The 23500-nt window shown below is 36.4% G+C and overlaps 1 protein-coding gene across 7 annotated transcripts in view; it reads right to left on the reverse strand.

Moving 5' to 3' along the window:
* The window catches only part of LOC106156763 (phosphatidylinositol 3-kinase regulatory subunit alpha-like), a 57121-nt gene that overhangs the window by 23090 nt on the left and 10531 nt on the right, over positions 1 to 23500 (reverse strand). For 3 of the 7 annotated variants that reach the window (XM_087002619.1, XM_087002620.1, XM_087002621.1), the window contains 2 exons: positions 18573 to 19158; positions 15975 to 16040 (listed from right to left, as the gene is read on the reverse strand). In XM_087002619.1, the coding sequence (XP_086858745.1) occupies positions 15975 to 16040; positions 18573 to 18954 (448 nt within the window). In that variant the 5' untranslated portion in view covers positions 18955 to 19158. Of the gene's footprint in view, positions 1 to 4789; positions 4945 to 8583; positions 8633 to 10081; positions 10334 to 15974; positions 16041 to 18572; positions 19159 to 23500 lie in introns of those variants that run through there. The other 4 variants (XM_087002623.1, XM_013532180.3, XM_024074416.2 and 1 more) reach the window with 4 other exon arrangements.

Consider the following 23500-nt stretch of genomic DNA (forward strand, 5'->3'; position numbering starts at 1 on the left):
TGCTGTCTGCACACAGTTGGTCCAGGCACCCGGCTATATTTACCACAAGGCCTGCGGCAGACTGGGGGCCTCCTCCAGAGAAACACTACCCCAACTTAGCCAAATGAACCCGTTTCCTAACAAATCCTAGCTGCTAATCCATAAGTTCTTAAGAAGATCGTCATTCTTGTATGATGTATATATTCACCTGACGTGCCTCTGCCTATTAAGACAGTGGCCTACATTAACCTTGACATGTATAAGATGGCGGCTTACGTCAGATATCCAGCACCAGGATGATGTCATAGCAACAACTGAGCTTAGAGTCCAGGATATTCATTTACATGGCAGTTACAGCAGTAATTGTGTGACAATACCACAATTATATTATATCTATCACATTATTATATTGTAGTAATACAATTACCTCCCTGGATATCCAGAGAATCAGGTAACTATGCAAAGCTTTCACATCAGTCAAAGAGAGGAACAACTACTAGTTCTCCCTGGGTATTTTAAAGACATCTTTAATAACTAGTTTGTACTTGACTAAGCCAGTCCAGTCTAGTTCACTTTGAGAAAATCATAACTCCATAACCTTGACAGGCCTAATAAACGAAATGTGCGTTTATTAGCACTACAAGCAGATCTTTTAGCACCAACACTCATATTAACCAACAAACCCACAAATAAACCAGTACTACCAAAACGGATGAATGTTAGTGCTAGATATTGCTTTGCTGGTGCAATAATTGTACGGTGTGCTGATTAATTTGTGGGTTTGGTGGTTTTAATATGGGCATTTGGCTAAAAGATCTGCGGGTAGAGTTAGTAAATGCCTAATCCGTTTATAATGCCTGAACCTGGTTATTAGGAGTAAATTGAATTGAACCCACTCACACATCAGGTTAATATTGTAAATGGTTTGTCCTTTTTTCTTTACTAGACCGGTCATTCAACTATTGGAAAGAGGCCAGACAGTCCATACAGACAGCTTTGTTTAAAGCAATTAAAGAAAGGGTCTTGAATGGATTCTAAGTACATGAATTGTATCTTGTTGAATTTATCTGAGGACAACTAAAACTTTTAAAACAAATTTTGAGAGATAAAGGACCTTAATCATTATCACAATAAATAAATAAATAAATAAATAAATAAATAAATAAATAAATAAATAAATAAATAAATAAATAATCATATTCAACATCCCCTGTCCAGTAGGCTGTCATTTTGACACAATTTGAAAATAATGTTGGTTATAGCATGAGAGTATTGGGATTTCCGAAAGCCAAGTCATAGATAAATGGCATATCTGTGCTTAAGCGCAGGTTTTGATCTGCTTTTTCCAGAATTTTTAAAGAGTTATGGGGAGTAACAGAAAAGAAAGATTTAAGGTTGGCAAGTCAGGGTAAAATACCATTTACCCAGGGAAAATTCACTAAAACGAGTTTTTGACAGGAAAATCTTTATTGAAGGTTTTAATAGGCCTGGTCTCAGTTGACATGCAATAAAAAAGCATTCTCAGATGGTAACAAAACTCACAAAAATGAAACAAAAGGCATTCAAATAACTTTATAAGTTAACCATGAAATTGCTTTAGATATTTCGGTGAAAAAAAAAAAAAATGGTAGCTTGGGTTACAAATATAAAAGCTTTGCAGCTGTTCTAGAACCAGCTAGCAAGTTCTTAATATAGCAACGGAGTAGTTGGCAGTCCCTGTTTTAGTTCCCTGTGTCATGTTGCCACTAGATGACAGCAGAGAGCAGGCAGGGAAGACCAGGGGCTGAACACTGGATATATTACACAGCTGCACTGAGCTAGGATCACAGGGCATACAATGACAGACAAGGGACCCCAAACAAACCTTGCATGTTCACAGTGTATAAAACATGTCTTATGACAACCATTCTGGTGCAGCAGGTTTGAAGTTTTGTCATGCTGTTGTTCTGAAGTGAAGTTGAAGTAAGGAAGATTTTCAAGCAATAACATACAAGGGCAAACTGGCAGATGTTCAGATAGAAGGAAGTCTTTTTTTCTACACTGAAATTTAATTTCATAATGTATTATGACAAAAATGTGTGTTCAATTGGGAATGTGATGGTTGTTCAATAATATTGATTAAAAATAAAATTAAGTAAAAAGAGACATCCATTTTCCCCTTATACCTGTTGTTGAATTTTTTTGATAGAATTGTATAACAGAAACGCATATATATATATATATATATATATATATATATATATATATATATATATATATATATATATATATATATATATATATATATAATCAATACCACATGGAATCTAACTTGTTCTAAAAGTACAGAATACTTCACTGCACTGCCTGCATGTCACAGAGGCAGCTAAAGTCCCTGCAAATAGGCATGCAGCAGAAGAGATAACATTTCTGTCAATTACTTAGGAGCTCTGACACACGCAAAGGTTGTCATCACGCTAAAAACAGGTGTTCAATTACAACGCCGCCTTTGTTTCATTTTCATATAGTATGAGGATGTCTCTCTTCAAATAATTGACGGTGAGTTAATTTTAGTAACTGAGTGTGAAGAGGTCCAGGTTATGATCCTGTCAGACCACCTTGGGGCACTACAAGCCTTGTAGATTAAGTCTTTAAATTCTTTAATTTTTTTGGACATGGCAAAAACAACAAGTTCAACTGTCAAGCTATCTTGTTCTTTATCAAAAAATGAATTGTTTGCTGCCTATTTTTAGATCACTTGCCCATGAACACTGCATTCTATTGTAATAATAACAATATCCCAGATTTCTGACAAATATCAAGTTTTATTTTTAGAATACACCAATATGCAGCCTGGGTCATACCAGTCATTTCTTTCTTTTTCTTTTCTTTTTTTTTTCCATTTCAAAGACATTTTTAGTAGCAAATTTAGCAGTACAATTATAAATAGCTTAGTTGGAGAATAAAATATGCTTTGTTTTTTTAGCATAATCTAGATTATTGAGAATATGACAAAAAATTAAGGGAAGGAAAATGCCTATGATAGGCAATTTAGTTTGAGATTTCCCAGAGTAAAACTAAGAATTAGAGGCAAACCTTGCAGTAAAGCTCAGTAACTACTTCATGTCTTAAGTCATTTGGTTTCAATGGTTCACAGGTACTGGAACCAGGTGCAATATCAGTACATGCCCTCTTCCTGCAAGGATTTCCATCTGATTTCTATTTTAGTTTTACCAGTGCTTACAGGTATGGTATCTGCAATTGAAAATGTCCTTAAACAATATTTTCTCTATCTGTATAGCCTGTAAAGCAACTAACATTCCCAATTCAGACAATGAAAATTATAAAACCACTGAAAAGAAAATTCCTGATATATCCATATATCCTCCTAAAATGTACAGGGAAACATGGATGTCTAAATGCCTGACCTGATATTCATAACTAAATTATTTAATAAGAAAAAAAACCCATCAATTTCAAATGAAGGGCCGACTTAAGCAATGATTCCTTAATAGAAAATTACCTTTTTCTAGATCAAAATTTGAATTGGTATAAACACCCTGGATAGGATACCTTTGTGAAGTAGTTTTCATCCATTTCTCACAAGTCATAGCCTTTGAAATAAACGTACTGACACGTATCTTGTACTAAGGGCAATAACAGCCAAGTTATTTTCTTCAAACTAGAATACCTCAAAATTTCTATTCTAGACAGGGAGGAACACCACTTTGCATCATTCCACAAATAGAAGTCCATAATAACATCGATTTCATTTCTTATTCCATAAATATGCATTTGTATCTATAACTGTCAAAGGAAATCCTATTATTGACGTAAAAAGGAATTTCTGTGACATTTTTTTATGTACATACATATACAGAGGAGAATTGTGTGTCACCGCAGAGGAAGAAAAGACTCCTGTCATTTTAGAAAAAAAAAAAATAATAATGTGTCACTTACATGCTGAGACAAGAGAAACTTATGTCAGTGGCTCATGTCTGCACTGTCAGCGACCATACTCATCACAAACCTCTGGTTCAGGTGGAATGATAAGTACCATGAAAATGTGCCACAAATATCATAAATACCAACACGTTTAGCTCAACAGTGAGTTAAATACTATCATCTCTTTCCCCTATCTGAGACTGATCACGGCCACTGAGTTCTGTCAATCCTTATCAAGATGACTCTCTTAGAGATCAATGACTACTTAGCTTACATGTTTTGAATCAGGCAACAGTCCAATAACGTCTGCTATGTACATGGACCAGGTCAACCCAGCCCACTGACTTTTACCATGGAAAAACTCCAAAAATGTTAATGAAAAGACACCAGAGAATTTCACAATATCTGAAATTTAGTCACCTGATCTTGGCTACATGTGAGGCCTGACACCCAGACTTTTGTGTTGCTGTACAATGTATTTCTCCTCTCTGTCCCCACCACACGGGGCCAGACCCACATACCAAGGCCCGCAGCCAGTTTTTTTTTTTTTAATTAATTTCTTTGAGGGGGTAGGGGTACAAATGAACCACCAGAAAAAGGTCCAGTATTAGTTAATATTGATCAAGGTACACAAAGGTTTCAAAGGTCCACTTTATCAGAAAATGACCCCCCCCCCCGACATTTTCCACCATTTAACTTGATGATTTCAACTATTTTGTAACCCATCATTAAACTGCGTAGAGAACTCACAACCTTAAAATATTTCTTCCTTCATCAGTATTTCAACATAACAGGTATGCATGGTAACAGCCCATGTGGTATGATTATAACTGCACATCTCGCTATTATGGAGAGGCTCAGAGAAAGAGTGGTCTACACATCTTACCTGTTGGTACGTGACTAAACTTGCAAGGAAATTTAACTCTCTTCCAGTGCCAGAGAAATACCAGTACCTAAGCCTTACACAACCTCAGATCAGCCCCAGGCCCTGGTCTACAGACTCTACTGGAACAAGTGACTGTCTGCAACACTAAGTCAATTTACTTTAAAATTTAAACTGCCACTTGGCACAAGGGGGCACTTCAAGACATGCCAAACAGAGCTCCACTTTAAAAAAAAATCCATCATAGTTCCATCTGAGGGGATGGTTTTTATTTTAAGGTTCATTTGTAGAAAAAATCAGCGTTCAGTGTTAACTTATTAACTAAGCTCCAGTTTAATTATGGGAATACCTCAGAACTTATGTTTTAGAATTAGGACCAAGCAGTTTGCACTGTGCTAGTGGCATGATCATATTACTTCAACAGCAGCTCAATGGCAGCAGCCTGCAGTCAAATGAAAGCACCACAACTCCTGAATTAGCCTTTTTCATCTTTTCCGGAAATGGAAATTGCATTGTGGGCAGGGGAGCCCTGCTACGTCGAAACACTTACAGCGGTGCTTAAAACCATGGCTGGGTTTACGTGCTTTTTGTCCCGCTACTACAATAACAGTAAGCGAGATCGACACATGAGGTTGAATAAGTTCCCAACAAACCCGTTAGAATGAAAAATATGGTAGAAAGAAAGGAAAATATAGCAAGTTTGGATCAAAAGCAGGGCACCGCGTTTGCGCTGAACATTTCGAAGGCGGGAAGAAAAACTATAATATTAGGAAATCAACAGTGCTTTAATAAAAAACAGAAATGCTTAGTTAAACAACGGATATAACGAACAATCGGCAAATAGAACTCGGGGGTAAAAAATGCGAGGAAAAAAAAACATTATAAAGATTTGAAGAAAAAATTGAAGAATAGGCCGGGGCCTAAAAATTAAGAAAAGACTTCAAGCATGAGATTATGGAAAAAGAAAGTAAAAGCTTTGAAGTTTTACACGGGGAATCTACTTACAAAAAATTCAAAAACTTTCACGACTTTTTGTGTAACAACAAAGAGAAGGTTTGAAAAGTTTTGTATGTAATATCCTTTTTGTGTGTGTTTTATTGATAAGTGATCATTTTAAATGTTGTAGGCCCATCACAGGTTTTAGTCTCTCATAACCCTTAGCAGGGTGGGTTCAATTTTTTTTAACGTGAGACGTTAATAAAATTTTTATTATTATGTATTCAGTCCCGTATACGTATTACTGATTTGTACAAACGGGGCTCATATTATCAAGATCAACAGAGACATACGAAGAAGAAAGTACATCGGCTCTTGTTGAACGCGTTATCGGCGAAATAAAAAGTTATTTATTTCTGAACTCAATGCAAGAGAATTGGAAAATTCAATGGGCATATTTTTACAAAAAATGCAGAAAAGCCTTTCTGTAAGCTACACGTACATAATACATGTATGGTAAAGACAAAATGGATAATAAAAATAATCTAACAACGTATTTGTAAAGTAATACAAATATGCTTAGTATTAAAGTAGGCCTACGTATTTTTAACTGTCTTAGATAGTTGAAAAGTATGAAATGTGTGGGAAACACTTTATTTGAATAATTTAATTGTCTGTGATTGAAAACGATGAAAATACGCATAAAAACGTTTAAAAATCAAATAATATGGGCTCTTGCTATAATTTTGTTTTTGTTTCGGATTGACAAAATTTTCATACTTGTCAGACCGAAAGGCTGACATTTTTTACCTGTCGTAAATTTTGTACATATATTCTAGAGTAAGACACGGTAAACTTTAATTATCGTCTGGGAAAGAGTCGAGAATTCCTGTCTCACCTATTTAACACTTAAAAGGTTTTAATTACAGAGGAAAGGTCGTAGTTGTGGCCGCCCGCCTTACCGAACAATTGAACAAGTAACACCTGATGCCTTATCAGGTACCAAACGATTTAATCAGTTCACCGACGAACGATCTGCGTGTCAGTTTTACCTGTATACACAGTAGTTACGAGTCAAACAATGCAGGAAATCTTTTCATTTTATCACTTTAAAAATCTCTTAAGATATCCTTCAAACAAACATAAAAATCGTAATGAATTGACACTGCGGGTACATGAGGTGATATCGCCACAGCTTGCATACAACATGTACAAAATTGTGAAGACGTAGGCCTGCGCACCTGTCCACACTCTTGAAAGCTGTGTACGAGTCTACTGGCTATTTTGATTTTATATATAAAAAAATAACGAGTCTCTTTCGCATATCTTTATTATCGGAAGCATTTAAAAGAACTCCGTAGCTTTAGTTCGTCATCACTATTGAAATAGCAGCCAAGGCTCGGACGCTTAGGTGAAGTCAAGTTGTAAAGCGCATCGTATTTAAACTGAGAAAGAAAATATTTAATTGCTTGATTCTCCGTCCAAATAGCTGTTTCTTGCCTACAGTTTACGCATTTCTGTGCTTCAGCCACCTTTTTAGTTTGACAGAAAGCAATGCACGCTTCATACGACCTTTTTATATGCGCACCTTGTACATCATCTATACCTAGCATTGCCATGCTGGAAACAGCAGAAGACCACCATGACCCCTGTGGCGCGCGGTTCCTGTCATGCGCACTTCGTATTTCCGCAAAAGATGAAAAAGGTTAATACCAGTGTCCTCTTTCTCTCTCTCCCAGGTGCCTGTATGAATATTACACCATGTTATACTTAAGTACAATAAAGAGCACAGAGTTGCTGTTTTCATATAACTATTGTAATTTAAACTGTCAGAAAAAAAAAAAGAACACTCTTTCCATTATCTTGGACATGTTATGTGATGCGCAGCGTATGACGCATCCCTGGCTATTTTAGTGCAAAATCCATGGCATTTTTCTAGGAATCTTTCTTACATAATCTTCTTGGAAAACCAACTGTTTATTATCACTGATCAAGCTTAAATCTATTTCTGACAACTAGACAAGTGCTTCTTTCCACTGAAGAAAAGAGGATCACCCCAAGAGAGAAATTAGGCATTTTACACTGGAATAGCTACCCTTGATTTTTAAGTTTTTATTTTTGAAAAATTCCTAAAGGAGATGACTCAGATAATAACTTATTATTCCCATTTGAGTAGTGTACTGTTCATGAATAGATAACCCTTGAAATGAAAAGACTAGAAATATTTGAAGAAAACTGAAATATGTAAATATAGGATTTTTAATCAGTTAACTTCCAAAATGCACATCTATTTTCAATATTTTTTCTCATGAAATATGAAAATCAGACACACAATTTTTTAAAATTTCTTCTAACCTTCAAGTACTTTTGCCAATCTTTATGAAATGTTTTGATTACAAGTAATCATAAGATTTGCACATAAGTGATAGAAATCCCAGAAATGCAATTTCATAATCTGGTCTCAGATAAAAAAAACTGGGGACTGGATCTCAGCATTGCTATTGCTTGATCACGACACCAACATTCACAATCACAAGGTCGATTAATCTGAGGAAATGATCTGGCTAAGATCAGTGCATGATTGAAACCATGCCAGCATCAAAACTAGCAGAGGGCCCATTAGTAATCGTCAAAGCCACAAATTGCAATTTAATGGCCTTCATTTCCAGGAAACCATTTTCAAAATTGATGGAACATTATTTCATTGAAACTTCTCTTCTACATCAAATGGTGAGGGTCATGTTTAAGTTATCATCAAAAGCACAAGATTAAGACTCCGTTCACATGAAAAATCTATTTTCTAAAAATCTATTTTCTATTTGTAAAGACCATCTCTACTTTGAATCCCACTAGTAACATACCTTCAGCTATTCCGCCACAATATTCATGGTCCATAAAACACTCTGGTTGCAAAAATGTAAAGAAATAAAATGGAAATGAAACGAAGACTAGTGACGACACCTTCTGTTACTAGGAGACCAGAGGCAAGATGAGGCACTGTGAGGAGAGGAAAACCCGTCTTCTGTCAAATAACAGCAGACATAGCACAGATTAGCTGAGTAGTTAAAGGGATAATAACTCTTCGTATGAGATCTATATTTCCCATTAAAAACATAGTGAATAACTCATAGAAATATAATATATTCTGTTTTACCACAAAAACAGCAATTATAGCTATTTTTTTCTGATATCTGAGCTTGTCTTTAGACCACGTGACCTCCACTGATAGCTATACTCTGTTAAAATCTCTTAAGAGATTTTAACAAAAAACCAAACTTTTTAGAAAAAAACCAGGGACTAACTTTGAATGTAAAAATGGATTCATTAACCATTGGTAAGTATGGGAAAATTGTTGTTTACTCCAGGAAAATCATTTTTTGGCTGAAACAAAGAGTTATTATCCCTTTAATTATGACTGCAGGTCCATCACTTGGCAATTCACACTCTGACTAACTAACACCAAAACAATGAAACTAATATCACATCAGGCTTAAGGATCTGGATCAAAACCATGTAATAACATAGTAGAATGCAGTAGAAATGGACTCAAGATCCAGTATCTGGTTTAAGTTAGACCACGTGTGAAGATGACATTAATCTCTATGCAACAGGAGCCAGGCAACCCATGTATCTGGTCCAAGTTAGAACTGGTGTGAACTTGACACATATCTCTATGCAACAGGAGCCAGGCAGCACATGTATCTGGTCCAAGTTAGACCTGGTGTGAACATAACATTAATCTCTATGCAGCAGAAGCCAGGCAACACACTGTATCTGGTCCAAGTTAGACCAGGTATGAACATAACATTAATCTCTGTGCAACAGAAGCCAGGCAGCACATGTATTGGAGGCGGTGCATGACTCTGCGTGCTACCGATTACAAGCTACTGTGCAATGATATAGCCACAAGAAACATTCTTGGAGAAGAGGAGCACATAATCTGGCTGGCACAAAGGTATCACCTTCAGCTACACTGTACATATATGATGCAGTGTAATCAATGAAAGAAAAAAGACGATATGGAAAAAAAAAAAATCAGTGAATTGTTCATGTGGATAACAATTCACTAAGACACTGCAATGTCACTTAATTAACTGCATTTAAAGAGATGCATTATCTGTGGCAAGACCAAAATCAGCTAAAATAATAACTGAAAAATCTCTTTTTGACATATCAAAACCTTTACCTTTAATTTTGTTGGCAAATCATGTAAAACCAACCACAAAGTTTTTCCCCTGAAATGACTGCTTTACCACCAAACAGAACTTAAATAAATAAACTCATTTTGAAGAACACACATGAAGAAAAAAAAAAAAAAGATAATCATAAAAAAATAATATACCTAGCCTAAAAACTCACCCCTGCCACTTCCCCTAGTAACATTTAAATTATGTTCTTCCATAGTGCACAATGTCTGCGACAGCAGCAGGTCCACCATAGTTCCTCAGAGTGCGTGGACGTCTCTGACCCATCCACTACCTTCTCTCCACTCAATGGTCTCTATAGCTACTGTATATCCGGTCCTTAACACCACATTATCTAATAGGAATCGCCAGCACTGCCAGCCATGGGTCAGGCCGAGGTTATGTCAGGCCAGGCCACTTCTACACCATACTGTATACAACTAACCGTGCCTGGCTGCCTTTTAAGTACTTCAGTGATAATTTATACATTCAGGGGCATTGAATTAATGGATGTACATGTTCAGTGTATGTGCACTCAATAAAATACATCTAGGGTACCAGTTTAAAATGCTGCTAATGGTCCTGTTGTACCAAGCAATGAGTGATGCGACATCTGGCAAGTTTTATTACATGGTTGCACAGTAATGTGCGTGTGTTTGTGTGTGTGTGTGAGAGAGAGAGAGTGTGTACATCTTTCAACATTTTTCTAGCTCTTATTTTCCAGCCTGCATATATGTCATTATACCTTCCCATTCAATTTAGCTGATAAATATAAAGATTAAACTGAGACAAGAATTCAAGAAGGCACAGTGGCTCAACTTTGACATTTTGATAAAAAATGTGCATGTTGTATGATATCGCAGGTTGTGACTTGCAGTTCTTCACCGATTCAAATTAAAGCTTGTAAGAGTTCTGCCATTTCAGTCAATCTCATCCTCTCTGCCAGGGAACAACAATATTTCTGCTCCTCTAAAACAACCATAATAATTCAAGCACGAGTAGGCAAGAAGGGAGCCAGTTCAGGACATTCGCCCCAAACATCTGTGTAGCAATCTAAACCATTCGCCATATTGACATAACACTTTCTTCAGCTTCCATTTAATATCCCGCAGCTATAAAACACTTGTTTCAACATTAACAAGTACCCAATTTCAGCCGAGCTGTTAACCTCTGCTTAAAATACAACTTATCCACAGTGGTTTTAGTCAGCAGCAGACTTCTGGGGTGCACCACAAATGAGCTCCGTAAGTGCCACAATTGGGCTCCGTAAGCACCTGTTCAGGTGTCAGGCTGTGGCTAGAGGGTGATGGCTGAGGCTGAAATATTTCATATGTTACACTTCAAACTGAAAGACTTCCAAACTATGACAGGGCTGAGAAAAAGAAAAGCATGTGCGATCTCTGTGAATTTTATTTGTGTAGAAACTACTATTATGAAATTAACTGGATTAAATAACATTCTAAAATTTTCTATCATTACGCCAATGAGTTTCAGTGCTGCAATTCTATTTCTAAAAGGTCTTTGGCAACTGCTTGGCTTTCACTGCAAATTAATACACATAAAAAGCTTGCACATACAAAATAAGGCAAATTAACTTCTCTGTTGTCATCATTCTAGAACTGCTATGACAATTACTGCCTTTTTATTGATATCTGGGCTCTAGCACTGCAACTGTTATGTGGGCCTAAAGTGCCTGGATAAATTATTTCCTGGAAACGGAGCTAATTATGTAATAGGGACTCCAGGAGTGAAAAACGAGCAGATTTCAGTTATTTATTACAAAGCATATCTCACACACAACACTAAAACATGCTAAAAATTTAGATACTGTATTCACACATTTTGATTTCACAGAACTGTGGAAATGCATTGTCAATATGGTGACAACAGCAACGGAGCATCAGGCAGACTACGTTTGTCAGTATTTCATCTAAATAGATTAATAAAATATGACTTAGCATATATATTTAAATCTATTTCTATTGCAATAACATCAAGGCATCTATGCAAGGAGTTGACAAAGATGGCAGGAGCTAAGACTTTTATTGTTTCTTTCTCTTTGGCAATATTTCTAATCCTTCTAAGACCTGCTAATTTTTTCCAAGAAACCAAGAGCAATGACACAAACCATTTAGGATTTGACAAGTGATTTGATTTTAAGGCTTTGTTCACAACCAAATTGGTATGCTAACTTATCCGCAGATCAAATATGGCTGCCCCTTGAAAGCTTTCCATGTAATCCACAATCGGTTTGCCCCAGGGATTACAGGACAAGCTTTCAAGTAAATCAACCATATTTGGGCTACAGGTCAGTTAGTCCACAGATCAAAATGGTTGTGAACAGCATTTAAGGCCCCATTCAGAATGAATGATCTGAGTACTTACTGATCCGTCGAATAAATATGGCCGACCATAGTTCAAAAGCGACGTCATTGCAGGGGCCTAGCAATTAAAGCTCAGAGCAGAGATTTAATCTGTTTAAATATATGTGTGGAGTCAGGGATTAGCAGCAATGCTTTTGAAGTGTGTTCAGCCATATTTAGTCAGCAGATCAGTAAGTACTCAGATCATCCATTCCGAATGGAGCCTAAGAGACTCCATCACCAGCAGACATGGTGACTGACATCAAACACACAGCATGGCCTTGAAACATCAACGATGCCAAAAAGAAAAAAAAAAGAACGAAAAAATCTGTAATCCCCCTGTGGAGTCCATCAACATCCTGAAGGCCCTGACCCTGTGACATAACTTCCACAAGGGCCTCTGGCAGCTCCCTCAGCAGCTGGTCAAACAGGCTCATAAAAAACCAACTGCCTTGTATTACATCATAGTTGACTACATTTTCATTCCATCTCTCTGCCAATGATCACCAGTTGGTCATTTTATGTCCATTAAACAACCACATCATAGCCTGTGGTCAAATGGTCATTAGTGTGGTCAGAGGTGCCAAGGACGCTATTAAGTTAATCGGTGCGTAATGACCTTCAACAGAGAAATCAAGCTTAAGATGGATCATGCAGCTGCCTGGAGCGCTCATGAATAGATGGGGTGGAAAAAAGTTTTTTTTTTTCATATAACGTACCAAATGTCAAATGAGTTAACATTTCCATGAACATCCTACTATATTTATCATTTCCTTTCATTTTTTATGATTAATGATGATAATGGCTCATAACTTATCATGAATCAAGTAATTATCTGGATATGAGATTATGCAATTAAAATTCCATGTAAAAATGTTTCAAATTAATATAACAATCACTGAGTAATTGATACAATGGATTATTATCCATGCTCATTAACACAATGGTAGGAAGTGAATCCAAAGTATTCATAAAACAGAACAAAATATCCTCCATCAACTATATTCTGTAAAAAAATTCTGTAGCTGATGCAAATAAGAATCATAAAGAAAAGGGGAGCCCAGGTTGTATTTATCTTTGGCAGTCATTTCAGTCCAGCAACAGCAGGTGCCCTGTACTGAGACAACTTCTGAACAATTTAACACTGATATGGCTTGACAATCACACACATTGTCCACAACACACTTCATGTATATTAATAAAACAGCAGGGGGAGAAAGCAGCTCATCACATTTAACATGGTCCACTGGTGCTAAGAAGATTTTTTCTCCGTGTCTCTTTTTTTCCCCTCCAAAATTGTGCCAGGTCCCTCCTAACTGGTTTTTGAAGTATAGAACAAAAGGCATCACTAATGCATCTATCTAAATATCACCAATATTTAGCTATGCTATAGATAAATACTACGCTATCTAATAAGCCAGGGAAATAGCAATTTAGGACACATAAGACAAAATCACCTGAAGTGTCATTGCAATGCAAGACCAACTCCATCAAGCCAATTAATGGCCTCTTCCAGTGACTTGGTACTAGTAATTGCACATTTTGAGGCCTTAATGTTAAACAACTTGGTTTTTGGCAGAAAAACCAGTACAACTTAAAATAATCATTTTAGCCTTACAGTTACAGCTCAATGAATGAAATTCTTTTTAAGCTCACAGTTTGAGAACCCCCTCCCCATCCTTATTAAACAGCTGCAGCACAATATTTAATGGAGGATGAAATGATACAACCATATTTAGCTGGTAAAAAAATAAATGAAGCTCAGCTGTGATAAAACAGGCATAGAAACAAAGCTTTCACAAAGACCTCTTCTGTTCAAAAGCTTAACTGCAATTTGTTATAGAAGTATGCAGTTATTTTTAGCACCAGTAAGACAAGTTGTAACAATAAAACAACTGCTGTCGTCAATCATTGTGTAAGAGAAAGTATAATGATTTTTTTTTTAAACATTTTTTTTTTCTGTTGATTAACAGCAAATTGGTCATCCTGTGTTTCTGAAAAGATATGGTTTATTCTGAATTCTGTCCACATCAAACTGAAAACTACAGATGAAAGCACTGGTCTGAATTGCGTAAGGAGATTCAAACCAAATTTTTATTGACGGAAAATTGGAATCTGCATGCAAGTGAATAATACCATCTCAACTGTACCATTTGAGACATCGACCACTCAGCAATGGCTGCTCTACTGCAATGAACACATTTCTCCTCTCTCAGATGATGCCACCACTGTGATTTAGGGATGGGACTAAACCATATTTTACTTAATACCGTAGCCTTCATGACATTTATCATCTAAGATAAACATATTAGAACCGTTTTCTTTTTCTTTCACTGTCGACTTTTGATTACTTATTGTTCGAAATGATACCCATCCTGAAAGCAAGCAGAGTTGTTTATTTTCTTTTACTGATCTCTTGCCACTATTAAGTCTATCCTCCTGTGTCACTGACATGATCAAGTAATTACAGAGAGTTTCACAGAATCTCAATTACACTATATTTAGTGAGTAAGGATACATTTACGGAGAAGATAGAGCCTGTAAATGTAATTGAAAGATACCTTTTGTGATTAATACACAGAGTAAATATAATGACATCTAATAGTATCAGCACTGGGTCAATGATGCCACTCATTTTAGCTTTCTTTAGTCCATCTTCTTCATTTTTTTTTTTTTTTGTTATAACAACTGTCTCACTGTGTCAAATCTTCTGTCAAGAAGCAGCAATTTTGTGGCAGCCAATATCTTTCAATTATAACTCAATCACTTCCAAATCCACCCAACACTGGTGAAAATTAAAGTAGAACATTTCTAAAGTGACAAAAAATTTTATCTCATGATGTATGGAAATTTGACTCTTCGTGCCACGCCTAAGAGGTGAAAAACCATGTTGCAGAAACCATCCAGTTCTTCACAATTTACAGTTCAAACCCTATTGCATGACATAATACAATGACTTCTCTTTTTAAGCCATAGTACTAGTAAATAAACGACAGTGTGCACAGATGTCTTTAATTTTTTTCCATTATGTAAATCCTCATTTAGATGTGTGTAAGATTGCTTTACAATACAAATCATCATCCAGGCACCATAATACCTCTCACAGCTACTTGACAACTCATATCATGATTTAACCTTTCACTTTTTTCAAAGCAAACATCTACATCATCTTACCAATAAAAAATATCAGTACACACTCACAATAGTGATCACAAAATATGTTGTATCCGCTCCTACCCCCCTATCCCCAATGGGGTCCAGTCCAGTCCAGTATTGGGTGTGAGTACCTCCCCTGAGGACTACAGAGGATGTTTGTTTCTATTGCAGGCAGGAGAATGGGGGGGGGGGGGGCTTCAAGTGTCTACTTCCTGGGATTGTTAAGAATGGTTTTTATGGAAGTTGCTGTGAACAGGGCCTGAGCCACTAGTCTACACTTATACAACAATGTACAAAATTATAGTTAAAGTAAATAAAGTAAATACAGGGATGAGACTGCCACCTAGTGGAAAAATATGGCGTAGGTCCAGTGGGCTGCCTCGTCCAATGATAATTTTTGGGTCCCCAAAAGTTGGAAATCCCCCGATAGTTGGAAAAATCTCATTCCCTTATATAGTACTGTAATATATATTGAGCACAGGAATCCCTTATACATGTGCTAGTTCAGGGCCAGTGTAAGTATAAAGATCCACATGAATGAATACTTACAGAATCCACACAAGATTGGCTTGACAAAGAACACCTCAGTTAAAACATGCTTCCTTCTTGACGCTGCTGAAAAAAATAAAGATAAAGCAGGTGAGGACAACCGTAGTGCTGTATTTATCACAGGAGTCTTTTTCATTTAACGAAAATGAATGTCGTACCCTCTGTGGGTCGAGCCCATTATCTTAGTGTGACATCAAAGAACTGCAGGTTGATTGCATCTGAAGTGATCATGAATATTCTGAAAAAAATGTTAAGCCTTGCGTCAAAAGAGAAATGAAGAATACAAGTGATACGACCCCAGCATAAAGTGCAAAGCTATATATATCACATAAGTTATAAAAGTGGCATGTTTTGATGTGAAAAAAAAATTTAAGTTTTTCCACCTTTTCTTTCATGGCTGACTTTGCATGATATAATGGGTATTGAAATGGAAACCATTGCAAATGCTCACACGGGTTTCTGCAAATTTGAATGGAAATCATCCGAGATTTTATGCCAAGTCATGGAGTCATGACATCTTGGATGATTCTCATTGTGACCACTTCTGATAAAAGCACACATACACTATTTCAAAACATTCTTCTTGGTGTATGTGTGTATGATTTTTGTTTCAACTTATCATCCTTTTTGTAAAGTAGTAGCTTAGTATGGCCTAATATCAATAAGAAATGTTTTCAGATTCTCTGACAGATCTTAAGGTCAGCCATGAATTTTTCTGGTGGCAAAATGGATCCATACGCCTATTATACAGGCTTTGAGAGCACCATCCACTGTTCTAAAAAAAAACACCTTTTTTAAGAAAATCTGGGAACCTGTGCTGACCGGGGATACAGTTCAACTGTGTAGCAGCATGCGGTATATTTCAGGGGATTTTCCTCATTTTCTCAGGCTTTATCATAAAATCCCCTTTCAATCTTAAGCAAGCGTGATGCCAATAATCAAGCTATAAAGAAGTAGAATTTCTTGTTTCTCCCACGTCCAGTATAATAAACAGGTAATTATCACAGAGGCAGGACATGATTAGGCTTCAGTGAAAAACCTCAGACTATGACGTTAACAAGATGATAAGCCTTCTCTGACAATTACTTTCTACGCTGAATTAGAACTATTTTGGACTCCACAATTTGCACTTCATTTAACTGAATAAGACATCTTAATAACTTTCTGACAATATTTTTTTAGAAAAAAAAAAAAAAAAAAAGCATGACTAAACATACAAAAAAGCCAAAAATGATGTTTCTTTCTCATAAAAATATGTCATAAGCCCAATCCCTTGTTTTGTATCCCATGAGTATGTTATGTGTACAGGGGAACAAATGAATGTCATTCCAATACAAAATAGTCATTCTCATGACCAAGATCCATAGATGGTGGACCAAAATGTTGTGTTTGACTGATGTTATTATTTAAGTCTCTAAGCAAAGAATAATCTTGTTTTGTTATCCTATCTAGAGACCATGAAAAGCATCTCTCATAGTTTTTTTAAAACGATACTGATGATTTCTTTATGGTTACTGGCTGCGCATCAGGCAATAGAAGAGAGGACTACATCACAACTGATTGTAACATTATAGTTATAAACTCCACAAATCATCTATTCTGATTAAATCAGTTGTAATTGTGTTAACAAGCATTTTAATTACTATTCTTAACCACAGTAAGCCAATGTAATCCCCAGGATGTCTTACCCACTAATGCACTGAATTAGGCTTTTTATAATTACAGCCAATTTACAGGAAAAAAACTCAATCATAACAGTCTTTTTTACAATTTTTGAGGAAATACAAAAACAGACCCAAAAATGATTATTCACTTTCTTCAGAGATTCCAAATTTTGTACTTGTCTCTTTTGTGATTTCTGATAACTCTTGTAGTGTGTGGGAAGAACCAATTGAAAGTAATCAGAGTCCAGTGATGGGGGCAGTAGATAGATTAGATTGGCTCCATATGGTGATCTTATCATAACCATAACCTAACACACAGAATAGATTCCCTGCGGGTATTATGCAGCATGGTTTTAACTGGGCTGACCATATTTGATCAGCAGATCAGTTAGTCTGCGGATCAGCTTTGGTTGTGAATGTGGCCTTAGACTAAAGCTGAATGAAATGATTGTACTTTGTAGTTTGTACTAGGTAATCCTTTAATCTAACTGTATTTAGTGAGTGTCCACAAAGGTAGTTAGAAATACCTAGCTAGTACAACACTTTCATTGTGTCACCACCCCAAGGGCAGTTCAATCTAAATAAGAGAAAAGCATTTTCTGCTGACCATTTTAATTACAAAAAAACGGATTGTAGTCAGTTAAAATAAGACCTTTTTTTCATCTAACAAAAACCTGCTGTAATCTCTGCATAGGATATTGCAATCTGTCCTACGGAAATGGAACACCCTGATATATTAGGATCATATCTGCTCTTTTCCTGTTTAAGTACTTCCACACAGGTAAATGTAACAGAATCTCAGGTTTTACAGTGAAACTTAATATAGGAATTATACAGTCACCAGTTCAGCAGAAGTCCATCTAATAAAACACAAAGTGGCTTATAAAGGTGCAAAGGTGGCTTACTGCTGAGCTGGTACCTTTGACCAACTGACCTTGTGGTGAGCCATAGCCGGAGTCATCTATAGAGGACTGGGCACTGGACTGCGTCTTGACCAGCCCTGCCATGGACTGGTACTCGTTCTCCTGGCTGTGGGGCAATGATGGCTTGGATTTCCTTGGCTTGGAAGGGAGGGGTGGAGTCTTCTTGCTGGTCCTCACATACTTCACATAGGTGCCAGGGAAGAGCCCCCTGTCCCTCGTCCTCGTGTTTGTCCCCGTCAGCCAGCTTTCCGGCACCTCAATGCTTCCCTCGATCTCAGCCACATTGGTCACTTCCAAGAGGTCATTGACCTCGATATCAATGTACCCTTCCTCCTTCTCTTCATCACTAGGGCTGTAGTTGTACAGCGCCTGATAGAGCACTATCTCTCCCATGTCTCAGCTTGCCTCTGTCATCTGTTAGTTTGCCTTACTGATCATCAATCCTGTCCTCATGCTGAAGTCACGCACACCACATCAGCTACATCTACAGATGCTTGGAGGCACTACGAGTCCAGGTCCAGATGGAAGCAGATGGAAAGATGGATGCACTCTGCACAATAGATTGCCCAGAAAGTCGATCACAACTTGTGCGTAACTCTGAAAATATAAACAAAAACATAAGCAACCTATCTCGGGTCAAAAACCTGAAGTGTGTGGTAGTAACAAGGCATGTGATGAACAACTGTGTAACACATGTGCTGACTTAAATCTCCCTCGCTTGGATTGACTGCTTGAACAAAGGGGATAATCTATGGAAAAAAGCCATAGGAAATCCCAGCATAGGACACTGTGGCTTCATTTTCTCTGTAGCCAAGTTACTATCTATGACACGGCCCCTGTTGCACACCGACACCTTATAATCTGTTCAATTAAATACAATATGTCCATGAATATTATCAGACATCCCCAAGGTTAAGATATTTACATACTGCATCTTTTAATCAATTTCTAAGCTTATAAAGTCTATCAATATTTATTTGTGATTATCATGACCTGAAATAGATTTATTTAAAATAGTACTAGTATGTATATAAAATCCATCATATATACTTTGAGCAATCAAAAAGCAAAAGGTGTGAAAAAAGTACAATTTTATAGATGAACTTCATATTTATGTTCATTTCATGATGTATATTATTGACTGACTTAGAACTGTTCACAATGATTACGAGTGTGATATCATATTGTGTAAGTACAGAATAAAAAGAGACATAAACCACATTTAATGACAAAAGGACGATTTGTTTTCCAATCCAACTTATATGATGCAGTATAGATGCATTTTTATACACATTCTTGGGATTATTTTTGCCCTGATACACTATAATCAGCTAATCCCCTGGAGAGGTACATCCATTTTCAAACATTATTATCTTCCAATAAAGAAGTATGCTACAAAATGTGCACAATGACATGACCAGGATATAAATCCTCATGAAAACAAACAGTCATAGTGTGTAGATTTAATTTTCTTTAATAATAAAACAAGAAAAAAAAAAGCTGACAAAGGTTTAAGCATCAAGACATGGGGGGGGGGGGGGGGGGGGCAGCAACATGGTTATCTTCTTAACTGAACAAGATATACCAAAATGTTGCATGTTTTAACTGCTTTCCATTTCATATCATTATTTTATTGTGTAATAGTTACATAAAGAGATATACCCCTTGAACTTCCTGTTCAAGAGAAAAATTAATTCCTGGAAAAAGGGGTTAAATATTCATAACAAGATAATGAGTTCTTTTTTCCTTCTTAACACACACACATACACACACACACACACACAAAAAAAAAAAAAAAAAAAAAAAAAAAAAAAAAAAAAAAAAAAAAAAAAAAAAACTCGGCCCCAGCGGTACAGCTAATTGCCTATGTGTGCAGCAAGGCTTCAAGTTTACCCAAGCTTTCAGTCTTGCTTTAGGTAACTAGACATTTTAGATAATTAAGGAAAATTACAAAACACTCCATTTCATTTCAAAGTAAAGTTCAGAATGGTTTGAAAATGAATGAATAATTAGATAAATAAAAAGTTTTAATTTCAAAATCAGACATAACAGATGCCTTTTCTTTTATCTGTAAATAAAACAGAAAGTACAATGGATGGTAGGTATGAGAACAGTAAAGATTCAAAACAGTGGTCCACTTCCTGAAATAAAAACTCAATTGATTTTGAGAACAGTAGGGATTTGACACAACTGTCCACTTCCTAAAACATAAACTGAAATGATTATAAAACAGGTATTATGGTAGCCTAATGCAGTTTGGAATCCCTACTCTAAGGCAACCTGCTTCAGTACACACACGTAACCCTATACATTCTCTTCAAAAAGATGTCTTTCCTTTCAAGTTAATATCAGAGACTTTTTGATGGCTTCTTCATTTCGCTCTTTCAACAACAGATTGGATTTCTTTTCCACTGCCTTTTTTTCCTTCTTAACAAACAAAATCTACCCATTCGGAAATTTCTTGGAAAAGGAATATGCATGTTCTTTCATTTCAATGATAATCTTTCTTTTTTAGACCTCAAGCTTATCGCGAAGGCCACGATATTGTGAGAACATAAAACATGGAAATGTTACTCATTGCACACCAGATGTGGGATCTTTGCTAACGAGGTACCATACAGGTATTTTTTTGAGCATGAAATGTGAATCCGCATTGTGTAAGTTCCACAAATAAAAGGCCTCATTAATGATAATTGTGGTTTGTGACTTGAAGACGTAGATTTGTGATTGTGATTGCTGAATTGATTTTAACCACAATTTCATGATCCTCGTGTAAAAACACGGACTGCTTGCACTGTAACCCAAACTGCCATCAATTTGGCCAGTTTTCATTCTTGTCTTTCGCTGTTTACATAGATTCATTTGACTGCAACTATTTTAGATACCCAGAATTGCTTGTTTGTAGATATGAGGAATTGTTTGTTTGAGCTTTTAGAAATTGAAAGTCAAAAGTAAAATAGTTTTTGCACCACTTTTCTGAATTTGTGCTCAAAATGGCATGTTTCAGAAAAACAAAAAGTTGTGGCAACCCTGAGGGTGTTAGATCTTATGGTTGATGAGGACAATGAGGACAAGAGTCATGAACTGAAACTTCTTGGACTGACCTCTCCATGTTTTTTTTTCCTTTGGCGCAAAAAGAGAGGTCTAGTGCGCTTGCGCTGACTGGATGGGGTGTTAAAACACTCTAAAAATCTCCAGACAAAACCTAGAACGATAGAAATGTTGAGTTGGCCTTTAGAACAATTTTTGACTTCCTTCAAACTCCACTCAACATTACTGAACACTGTTCAACATCACTCAACAGGTTGTAAAAATGCTCTCACCAAAATTTTCATTTTTTTACATGGAATTTTTATGAATAAGTCCCCTCTGACCTACTGAATTCAGTCAATCATTCGGCTCCAAAATGCGATTTAAGATCACTCAATCAGTTATTGCTGATGTAGTGTAATGCCAGACTGAACACCTATGACTAACTACCCCTACTAGTCTACAGGCCACAGGGTGAAACATGCCCCCTTTTAATTGTATTGAAAATCTAAAGAGTGTGAGGACAGTTTAATAAAATTAGAAAATTTTATTTTCAGAAAGTTTCACAACTGATTCAACTGGCTTTTTCCAATATCCTGAATTATATATTTTCCTAGATATTTTTTACTGTCTGTTTATTTATTAATTTTATTCAGTCAATTATGTTCATTTTACCCTTGTAAAGTACACGACTACAAATAGATATCATTATTATTATAAGTGGTTACAACTCTCCACCACAACAACAAATACAATTCATGGTAAACCTTCAACAAAAGTACACAGAACACGACAAAACAAGTGTATCCAATCTCTTTTGCATTCATTTCAATCTTCAAAATGCCAAATTGTCCATCAAGTTGTTTTGTTATCTATTTATGGAAGATAAGTGGGAGCCATGCACAGGAAATTGAACTCACATAAAATGTTGTGTTAATGGAGTTCGCAAAATTACAGCATTTCTCATCACAATTTGATTAAATGATTTTAGAGTGATTAATCAATTCATTAAATGGATGTTAAATTCAGCCAAAAAGATTTTGCAGCATTTTGATAATAAATTTCTACAGACAAGCTGTTAAAATGAATCAAGAATAATCACACCAATTTACATTGAGATCTAATGACCTTGAATGCGATTTTCGAAGGGCTATAGAAGAGATTGGCTCTGCTAGGGACAAATGCTGCCATCTCACCACGTATTTGAAAACCTCTCACAGTCATGATCATGTCCTGACAAACTTCTTTCATTTCCAAACTGAGACTTTTAAAGGCAATAAAACCCTTTAGATAGAGGCTTATCTGAAGCATACCTTAGTCATTATCACCTTCTCAGCCTTCTTGGGTTGCCAGCTTCCAAAACTACATTATTGCACTGCACAGAGCCGCAATACAAAACACCCCGCCATTTTCTTGTGTGAAATTGAGGCAATGCAAGTAAAGTATTAAATTAAAAATGGAGTGAAACACTGAGTCCAAGTGCAGGACCGGGTCTAGCAATAATTCGGACTGAACAGAAGAAAATTGCTTTTTACACCAGGAAAATTCATTTTGAAGGGAAAATCACATGAAGTGGCCCTTTAACAAACAGAAAGTAATAAAACTCTTTATCCAGTTGCTTTATCTTAGGTGACCTGAAAAAGCCCGATAGACTGACTGGTGCACTGTTTTAGTGCATGTTTCAAAGATCATTTTAAAACAGATATGGAATTCAATAAAGCCTGTCTGAAGTCCCAAGATGAACTTCTTTTCTGTACTTTATTGGTTTTGACTGCTATCTTTAAGCACGGTGAAATAATCAATGAAATCGTTTTCCTTTAGACTGTTGCTGAACTTTCTTCCATGCAATGGTTAATTATCTTATGCCGCTGTCTGTCTGTGGACCACAGACTCTGGTTCGGTCAGAGAT

This window comes from Lingula anatina, chromosome 1, assembly GCF_051362555.1.
Source record: "Lingula anatina isolate TDL-2025a chromosome 1, LinAna3.0, whole genome shotgun sequence".
NCBI classification, from domain to species: Eukaryota; Metazoa; Brachiopoda; class Lingulata; order Lingulida; family Lingulidae; genus Lingula; species Lingula anatina.